Genomic DNA, 9,832 nt, shown 5'->3' on the forward strand with positions numbered 1-9,832 from the left:
CTCTTCTGTTAATATAATATCTGGAAATCCTTTTATCATCCATGCACAAGAAACCCATAAGCTTGGTGAGTTTAACACCCTGACCTACGAGGGATTTTTTTTTTCCTTGTAATTTGGAAGGGCTTTAAAAATCCTTACTAGCTTCCTATCATTCAGAAAAAAAACATATAAATATTATATATATGTTTGTGTGTACAGGCTTCTCTGGTGGCTCAGCAGTAAAGAATCCACCTGCCAATGCAAGAAACACAAGCTAGATCCCTGGGTTGGGAGATCCCCTGGAAAGTGCAATGGATAACGGAAAGGATAGCTTTTAAAAATATTTTTTCTCTCTTTTTAACCATCTGACTCTCAAATTCAAGCAATCTGCTTCTTTTGAAAAATTTTAAGCAAATAATTTAGGCTTTCCAGGGGGCACCTGGAAAGTGGTAAAGAACCTACCTGCTAATGCAGGAGACAGAAGAGACGCGAGTTCAATCCCCGGGTCGGGAAGATCCCCTGGAGGAGGGCACAGCACCCTACTCCAGTATTCTGGCCTGGGAAATGCCATGGACAGAGGAGCCTGGCGGGCTACAGTTCAGGGGGTCACAAAAGAGTCAGACACAACTTAGTGACTAAACCACAAATGTGTGTGTGTATATGTAATAATGACATATAATATACATCAGCGCAACAATGATCTGATCCTCTGTGATTGCTCTGGTCTCATTTCCTACAGCCCACTCTCCTTCAGCCACATTTTCCTCCTTGCTACTTCTTAAACATCCTATACATGTTCTCATGTCCCCGCTGACTCTGGGTCTCTGCATGTATTCAGACTCTTTCCTCCCCTAGATATCAGCCTGGCTTAAGTTGTTGTTTTTGTTTTTTTCTTTTTTGGATCCTTCTGGTCTTTATCTAAATGTCACCTTCTCAATGGAGCCTTGTCTAACCATTTAAAATGTAACTTCCTGCATTCCTTCTCCCTCTTCCTTAATTTCTCTCGGTTACACTGATCACCACCTGACATTCTATGTGTTTTCCTTATTTATTAAATTGTTTTTGATGACTACTTTTCCTGCTAGAATGTAAGATCAAGGGGGTCATTTATTATATATCTCCAATGCCTAGAATGGTACTTGCATATAAAAAGTGATCGGTGGAAAAAGGAAGGAAGGAAGAATAACTAACCAGAACGACATGCCATTTATCCAGAAGTAAGATTTCTGGCTATCCCAAATCTCTGGAGCATGGCCATGAAGCCAGAAATAACTGAAAAGGATGTTGAGAGGGAAACCGAACGGTCACCCAGCCCACTGAGGACTTTGCTGCGGGAAAGCCCCCCAGTTACCTCTCCCTTTGAAGTCTGTTTATTCGCATGTCCACCTCCTTTCCCCAGAGTTAGCCTTCTAGTTTCTCAGCTCACAAAAAGACTGAAATAACAAAATATAAGTAGCACCTGGCAATAAGAAGAGGCAATTTCAATCCCCTAACTGGAGTTGAGTAATCATGATAACACTCGGGTGTGGGTAAAATTAAGCTAATGCTTGCAAAATGTAAGCCAAGAGCTTCGTGTATCATATAAACACAGAGATTGTGTTTTTGAAAGAAAAAATTGGGACACAATGATCTCTTCCCAGGTGCAAAATGGGTGTGGTGAGTTCAGTTAAGATGACGAAGAAATATTTGAATTTCTGGACTATTCTGATGGTAAAAAAAAATCTAGGGCATATTTACATGTCACTACATGTAAGACAGTAACATTTATAAGATGCTTGAAAAATCACAAATGCCTGCTTGTAATTTTAAGAACAGAATTGTTTTGAACATTTCTGGAACACTCTAAATGTCCTTAAAGATTCATACAAAAATGAAGCAAAGTAAGTAGTGTCTGACGTCTAAGTGGAACCTTTTAAAATCCAATGTGTAGCTTTGAACAAATGGGACCACTTTGTTCATACTTGAAATTCTCTTCAATGATTTTTTTAATTGCAGTAAAGAAAGGCCAAAGATGAAAGAAACACACTCACCAGCTTCAGTGAAAATGGAAACAGGGTCAGTGTGGAGGATTTAATGTCAGATATGAAGCCTAGACTCTTACAAAATCTGGTTTTACACTATTGAAGAATAACCACATTCAGTGAACTTCTAGCCTATTCAAAGGATAGGCTAAGTGTGAGGCATCAGAAAGTAACCATAATACTGTATTTTGGAGAAATATATGACCTCCAAATGCCAGTAAGTTTTAAAAATATATATATTTCAGCATTCTTTGCAGTAAAATATTTATAACAAAAAGAGTTTTAGTTAACACAAAATATATACTTAGGGTCACACAAAAATCCCAAATTATGTCCAAACAGAATTTCTTTGGTAATTTGGCTATTTGTCTTATTTGAACTCAGCCTGTTGAAACGCATAAGAGATTGGTCTTGCGATTCCAATTTAAAATGTTTTATTGAGTAATTTATTTCAACCTGTGATTTAAGTTGAAAAGAAAATTATTTTTTTGTACTGAGTTTACTTGTCAGTGCCTCCTATGAGCCAGTAACTATTCTCAGCATTTTATACACATTGCAGGGGAAAGCTGTGCTTCAGGGGCAAATTATGCATTGATTCAGAGCACATTTTTCTAAGATTCTGAGTGTGATTCAACAAGAGCTATTTTACAGCTCTGTAGGTTGTAGATAACTGACAACAGTGCAAAGTGATTTTGTCTGTAGACACACAAATTCTGTCTGTTAGAGCTTTACTTGACTCTACAAAGGAAGTTAGTTTTGCAGCCAAAAGTGGGAGAGAGGGACCGCCTCCCTCTTCTTACCCCCAGCAGCTAGGATGTTAGCAGGGAGCTAGCAAGACGATCAGATGCTCTCATATAGGATATCACTCTCTGCCTGGCGATTCAAAGAGGCAGGGACGATTGAGAGATGGCTGATGGTGGCACACAGAGAGTGTAGTGGCTATACCACCGGTGGCCCAGCACTGCAGACGTCCTGTAGTTGAGACTGTGATCTTGTCAATGGAGTGGTTCCCACCAGATGGTTGGCAGTGGCTCCGACTTCCTGCCTGCCGTGTGCCTTAGCCTATTTTCAAAGCCTGATTCTACAATGATTCTGAAAATTATATGTAATTCTTTCAAAATTTTTCTTTTCTCCTTAAGCTAGACAGAGTGGGTTTTCAGTTTCTTACCAATGAAAACCTTGACTATACCCACACACAGAGAATAACAGAGAATAAATCATGGAGCCTGGAGGTGTGGGGTGATGCTGCCTTTATAAGACACATAGTATTGATCCTTGCTTGGGTGCTGAAGCAGAGGGCTTTGCTTTAGGTTGGGAACCAAATGTTATTCAGCTTATGACCACTAATTGGGACTAAAATAATTGTGCAATGTAGACTTAATCCATATGTCCCTGAGGGTAGAACAGGTGTGACTCGAAGATATTTGAGATTATTTTGGGTGGAGTGTCCACGTGGCATTAAATAATAGTGAATCACGCAGGGAGAAAGTGATTCCCTTTTCCATTGTCTTTCAGTCCTCCTGTTATCAAGAAGGACACCATGGTGGATTGGTATTTCTTTGCTATTTCTTGAACACCTATTACTCTTCGTTTATAACAAAGAGAAAGCTGCCCGAGGCTCACAGCATTCACAGATAACAGTATTGAGCTAGAATAGAACTGCCTTTTGTTTTTGCGGTATTCAGTCTTCTGGTTACCTACTGTTTGGAGCAAGTCATGCGAATTTCCAGTTATATTCACAACCTAAGCCTTCTAAACAGATTTCTTTTAGTTAAAGAGGTGAGTCAGCCTAAAAATATTGAGTAAATCACATCACAGGTAGAACACAGATAAGGCAACACACTTGAAGATGGTGAGTTACTGTCTTCCCTTTAGGAAACACCAGGATAGACCACTAATTGGAACCACAGGTCCAGAATCCAAATGACTTAAAAACTGAGGCTCCTCCAGAACCCTGACTGAAGGCTGACAAATACGTGATGGACAAACTGTTATGCCACTGAAGTGCTGGACTCTGGAAGGCAAAAGACAGAGGGGGCGAAGGCAGTGATTGTCCCCATCACAAAATGAAAAGCAGGTGGGTCAACAGGGCAAGGCAAGGTAAAGCAGCATTTTCCTCAGGAAAAATCCACACAAACCCAGAACAGACATCTAACGCCACCCACCTCCTCATCCAGAGAAGAGATGGTCTCACATCAACATTTAAATTCTGAATTTTATTCTGCTTGCTTCATTTAAGTTAAGGAACTTCATTTAAGTCAGTTGGAAGGAGCAAGTTTTTCAAACCACCTGTCCATCAAAGGTTCTAGAATGTTCCACCAGGGAGTAGGCATGTCAGCTGTCCTTCACTAGCCACCTAGTGAGAACCACTGTTATAAAGGGAGGGTACGGTGCCCATTGGGGCAGGGGTGAAGTAGGAGAAACGATTTAGAACCACTGCTTCGGTGACAACACAGAGGGTATAACTTCCGTCCAGACCACCCGGCAGGTGTGTGGATGGTGAGGAAGGAGGCCATGTCTTTACCTTTCAGCACCATGCTACATGGATAGAAGACAGCTTCAGGAAAAACTGCTCTTGGCACCAGGGTAATTTGCAACATGGCTAAGCAGTGGTCAAACAGCATCTACATTTGAAAATAGGGGTTACCACCAGATTGGGTTTTTAATGACAAGAATCTGGTCTGTTCCACCAGGGAAAGCCTTCTTTCTATGATAAAACTTGGATGTGGTCTTTCTTTTCCACCCTCCCTCCCATCTCCTGTCTCTTCCTTTCCTTCTCCTTTCTTCCCTTGTTTTCTTTTGTTCCTAACTTCCTATTTTCTGAGTGACTGCATATTTCTCAGGCCAACAGCCCCCAGGGTTATGTGTGGCTTACTGGCCATCTCATACTTTCAGACTTCTTTTTCCAAAGCCTCACGACCATACTGAGTAGAAAGAGCTGGTGGGGTGAGACCCACTTTCCACTGCCAACAGGGGCTCCAGGGCGTAGCTCTGTGGTGTTCCACACCCTGGTACCACCGCTTACCAGCTGTGTGACACTGAGCCCACTGCTTCATCTCTCTTGTACCTCAGTGTTCTCATCTATACAATGAGAGTAATAAAATCACCTGCTCAACTGGATTTTGTGAGGATTCAGCAAATGAGTTGGCATAAAGGATTGGACTGAGAACTGCCCATGAAATACCATACTGTAATAAGCACTCTGTGAGTGCTGAGTTTTGCGTATTTCATTTCTCTTATAAGCTTGCCTTTCACAAAAGAGTTCTATCGTTTTGCTGCTTTTGCCTAGGGTTGCGGTCACCGTTTACGTTAGCGAACCATGTACCCCATACTTTTCATCCATTTTCTTTTCTTCATCTCATGATGACGTCAATCTTCAGAAGAGCGCCCCTCCTGCCCTGCTTCCCTCCATCTTCCCATCGTCGTGAAGGTCAGACTCTCCCCACCACTGTCTTTACCCAGGGAGTCAGTGGGTTCAGACGGACTGGTCTCATTGCAGACTATTCTTATCGCAACACAGGCATCAGAAAGAACCTGAAGGAAACGTGCGTCCTCCCACGTAAATTATCTCACCTAATTTCACAGTTAGCCACAGAAGGGGGAAGAGACATGTCTTCTAACTCCCATTCCATTGCTCCTTCTCCGACATTACCTTTCTCCTCGTTGTTTGGAGGAAATCGAACAGAATGACTCCCACTTCCCTTCCACGGCCAGAGCCACCCAGCTATTCAATGACTCTTGAAACCCTTCTCCCTTGAAAGAAATCTCTGAAGACGTGATGCCTCTGGTCTCCATTCCCCCCACACACAGTGGACAATCTGAGACCAGTTATCTGTTTGTTCATTCATTCACCTAACAAGCTTTTTTTTTTTTTTTTTTTGAGCATTAAAGCAGCTCTACAGTTGAATGGGGCTTCCTTGGTGTCTCAGTGGTCAAGAATCCTCTTGCTAAGCCGGAGATGGGGGTTTGATCCCTGGGTCAGGAAGATCCCCTGGAGAAGGAAATGGCAACCCACTCCAGGATTCTGGTCTGGGAAATCCCATGGAGAGAGGAGCCTGGCGGGCTATTAGTGCATGGGGTCACAAAAGACTCAGACGTGACTTAGCGACTAAACAACAATAACAAGGGCTGAAAGACAGGGTCCCTGGGTTAGACAAGTTCATTTTCTGCTAAGACAGGCACTCAAAGAGATAACAGGTTACAGAAAACCTGTGTGTTGGGGCGAGGCTGGAGTTCACGGGCAGGATGTTCTCAGAGGAACAGAGCTCACTGAGCCTAGGAGTCGTTGGCCAGGAGAGGCTTCCCGAAGGGAGTTAACCCCCAGTCTGGGCCTTGGAGTAGGAATCAGCTAGATGAGGAAAAGGGAAAAGTCGCTTTAGGCAGAGGGACTAGAATGCAGAAGGAAAGACAAAAGGAGCTTACGGGAGCAAATAATTTGAGGGAAAGTTCCAGAAATTCTGCTCAACAGCAGAAACTCTTTCTACCCCTGAAGTGTGACAGACCATGAGCCATGAGGTCTGAAAGACTGGACTACGTCTCAAAGGATCTTGTAGGCTGTACAAAAGAACTTTATCACGGGAGCTGCAAGGAGTCAATGCAAGGGTTCCATCAAAACATCAAGATGCTAAGAACAGCTTTTCTTCTGGGATGGCAGCATGGGCAATGAAGCAATACTTGGAGGCTGCACACAAGTACATACTTGTGCTGAAACGTTCATAACCTACTGCTGACTGCTGGAGGGAATTTTAAACACAACTTCACCATTGCTTTCCATTTATCTACCTGTGCTTACTGACCTTAACTGGGTTTAACCAGTTAAGTAAATAGGAAAACAAGATTGTCTTTACTATTCTTTCTTACCATTCTGTTTCTGATCACCCAAAAAAAGTCTTCTTCCCTTGATTACAATCATCCTCTCAATTGTCATTGACTTAAATGTGTGTTAAGAAACAATGGGCCTCCCTTGTGGCTCAGACAGTAAAGAATCTGCCTGCAATTCAGGAGATCCAGCTTTGAGCCCTAGGTTGGGAAGACCCCTTGAAGAAGGGAATGGCAACCCATTCCAGTATTCTAGCCTGGAGAATTCCATGGTCAAAGAGCCTGAAGAGCCACAGTCCATGGGGTCCCAAAGAGTTGGACACGACTAAACAACTAACTCTTTTACACACAAAGCTTATTTAACATTAAGCTTCTGGTTTGGTAACATTTAACATGCAGATAAAAATATATTATTTGAAATTTCATCTCTTTTTATCTTTACCGTGCTTACCCAAAAGGAGATTTCTGGATGTACTACATAAGTAGGTGTGGCCTCCCAGGCAGCTCAGTAGTAAAGAATCTGCCTGCCAATGCAGGAGACACGGGTTTGGTCCCTGAGTTGAGATCCCCTGGAGAAGGAAATGGCAACCCACTCCAATATTCCTGCCTGGAAAATTCCATGGACAGAGGAGCCTGGCGGGCTACAGTCCATGAGGTTGCAAAAGAGCTGGACACAACTTAGTGACTAAACAGCAACAACAAGAAGTGGGGAGTTCATCATTGAGTAATGCATATACTTCATACAAACTGTAAAGGGTATTCCATACAGGCAGGTGTTCCATCTGTAGATTCAAATAACCCTGGGTTGCATATACTCAAGGGTGGGGTACAGGGCATTCCAGAAAGTTCCAAAAAGCATAACTTTAATATCCCCCACACTGGCAACTATTGACACAGCATTTACATTGTTTTTAACATTATTTATATAACATTTAGACTGTATTAGGTTTTACAAGTAATCTAGAGGTGTTCTAAAGTGTACAGGAGGATGTGCATAGGTGATATGCAAATACTTCACTTGAATATCCTTGTATTTTAGTATACACAGGGGTCCTGGAGCCAATGGCCATGGATGCTGAAAGACGACTGTAGTTTAAAAAGAGCCCTGATTAAATTCCGTCAACTGATGAATCAAGAAACCTACTAAGATAACTTATCTAGAAAGACTATAAAAATTGAAACACTTTTTTTTGTGTGCAATTTTTCATCACCCAAAATAAGATCAAAAAGATCAGTTCTTGAGTTGTCAGCAAGCTCATTTACATTTTAAGTAAAATTGAGATTCTGGCTCAGGCAAAGTGCAGAAAAACAACTCTCTTAGAAAGGACAGCTGTCACTTTTCATCTTGTACTAAAGCTTTGTTCACTTCTGCGTTGTGAATAACTGAGGTATCATCAATACCATGTTTGGTGGATGGAGTGTTTATTCGCTACACACACAGACACACACACACAGACACACGCACGCCCTCTGGCCTGTTCTCAAGCTCTGTTTACGCACTTCCAGCCTCCTTCCCCAGCTGCCGGGGACTCTGGGTGCCCCTCTCCTCCCCAGGTACTCACAGGGTCTGCGTGCTGGGGGGTAAGCTAGGGATGCGCTGGATGTCCTTGCAGGTGACTCTGAAGTCGTCCTCCTGGCGGCATTCGCAGGGCGGAGACGGACACCTCTCCCCCCCGAGGCTGCTGGACAGGACCAGAAGCAGCGCCAGCCGCAGGAGGGGCGTCGGCCGCATCGTCCTCGGGGCCCCAGGCTACCTCTGCGCGCTCCGCGATCGCCTCCCTCTCATCCCTCTGCGCCTCGAGCTCCTCGGGGCCAAGAGAGACAGCGCGGGGCGGGAGGGAGGAGGGCTCGATGGGTCTGTGACTTCAGCACCAAGCCGGAGGCTGGAGAGGGCACCGAAGAGGCTGTTAAGGGCTCCGTCGCCCTGGCAACCCTGCGCGCAAACCAGCTCCCCGGCTTCGCTCTCCGCGCCCCCAGCCTCGTCTGTTCCCTGCCTCCCTCTGCCCGCCAACCTGCCCCGACGCGCTCCTCGCCTGGCCTTCCTCCAAAAAGCCTGGTTGGGACTTCCCCTCCTTTGCTGGTCCCTAAACCCAACGCCACCCCATTTTCCCGCGGCCCCCAGCGAACTGCCTCTCCGTATCCACGCGCACGCACCCTCTCTAAAAGGAGAAAGTTCCAGCGGAACGGACTGTCCTCCTGGGGAGGACCCGGGTCCCGCAGAACTTCAGCTCTCCCTGTCCCAGGGCGCCTCTGCCCGAGGGTCCGAGGCAGGCACGCGTGGCCGGCCAGCCCGCGATGCGGCCGAGGCGCGCCTCTCGCGCAGGATCCTCGCGGATCCCGCGGGGCGCGCGCCGACACTCGCGCAGACAGCCGCGCGGGCTGGCCTGGCGGCCGGCTCTCAGCTCGGCGCACGGCCGGGCAGGCGATGGACTCTGGCGCCACCTGGTGGGCAGACCCGGGGACGGCGGAAACTGCTCAGTCCACTTCAGCCGCTCAGTCGTGTCCCACTCTTTGCGACCCCATGGACCGCAGCACGCCAGGACTCCCTGTCCATGACCAACTCCCAGAGCTTGTTCAAACTCATGTCCATCCTTGGTGATGCCATCCAACTATCTCATCCTCTGTCGTCCCCTTCTCCTCCCGCCCTAAATCTCCCAGTATCAGGGTCTTCTCAATGAGTCAGTCCTTCACATCAGGTGGCCAAAGTATTGCCGTTTCGGCTTCAGCATCGGTCCTTCCAGCAAATATTCAGGACTGATTTCCTTTAGGATGGACTGATTGGATCTCCTTGCAGTCCAAGAGACTCTCAAGAGTCCTTTCCAACACCACAGTCCAAAAGCATCAATCCTTCGGTGCTAAGCTTTCTTTATGGTCCAACTCGCACATCCATACATGACTATTGGAAAAACCATAGCCTTGACTAGACGGACCTTTGTTGGCAAAGTAATGTCTTTGATTTTTAATATGCTCTCTAGGTTGGTCATAGCTTTTCTTCCAAGGAGAAAGAGTCTCAT

The 9,832-nt window shown here is 45.3% G+C and overlaps 1 protein-coding gene across 1 annotated transcript in view; it reads right to left on the reverse strand.

The window, feature by feature from the left end:
- Nucleotides 1–8,550, reverse strand: part of TSHR (thyroid stimulating hormone receptor) — a 177,267-nt gene extending 168,717 nt beyond the window's left edge. Inside the window, exon 1 of the mRNA XM_040225987.1 lies at nt 8,381–8,550. Within this exon, the coding sequence (XP_040081921.1) occupies nt 8,381–8,550 (170 nt within the window). The remainder of the gene's footprint in view (nt 1–8,380) is intronic.
- Between the last annotated feature and the right edge of the window lie 1,282 nt (nt 8,551–9,832).

This window comes from Oryx dammah, unplaced genomic scaffold (assembly GCF_014754425.2).
Source record: "Oryx dammah isolate SB20612 unplaced genomic scaffold, SCBI_Odam_1.1 HiC_scaffold_26, whole genome shotgun sequence".
Classification (NCBI taxonomy): Eukaryota; Metazoa; Chordata; class Mammalia; order Artiodactyla; family Bovidae; genus Oryx; species Oryx dammah.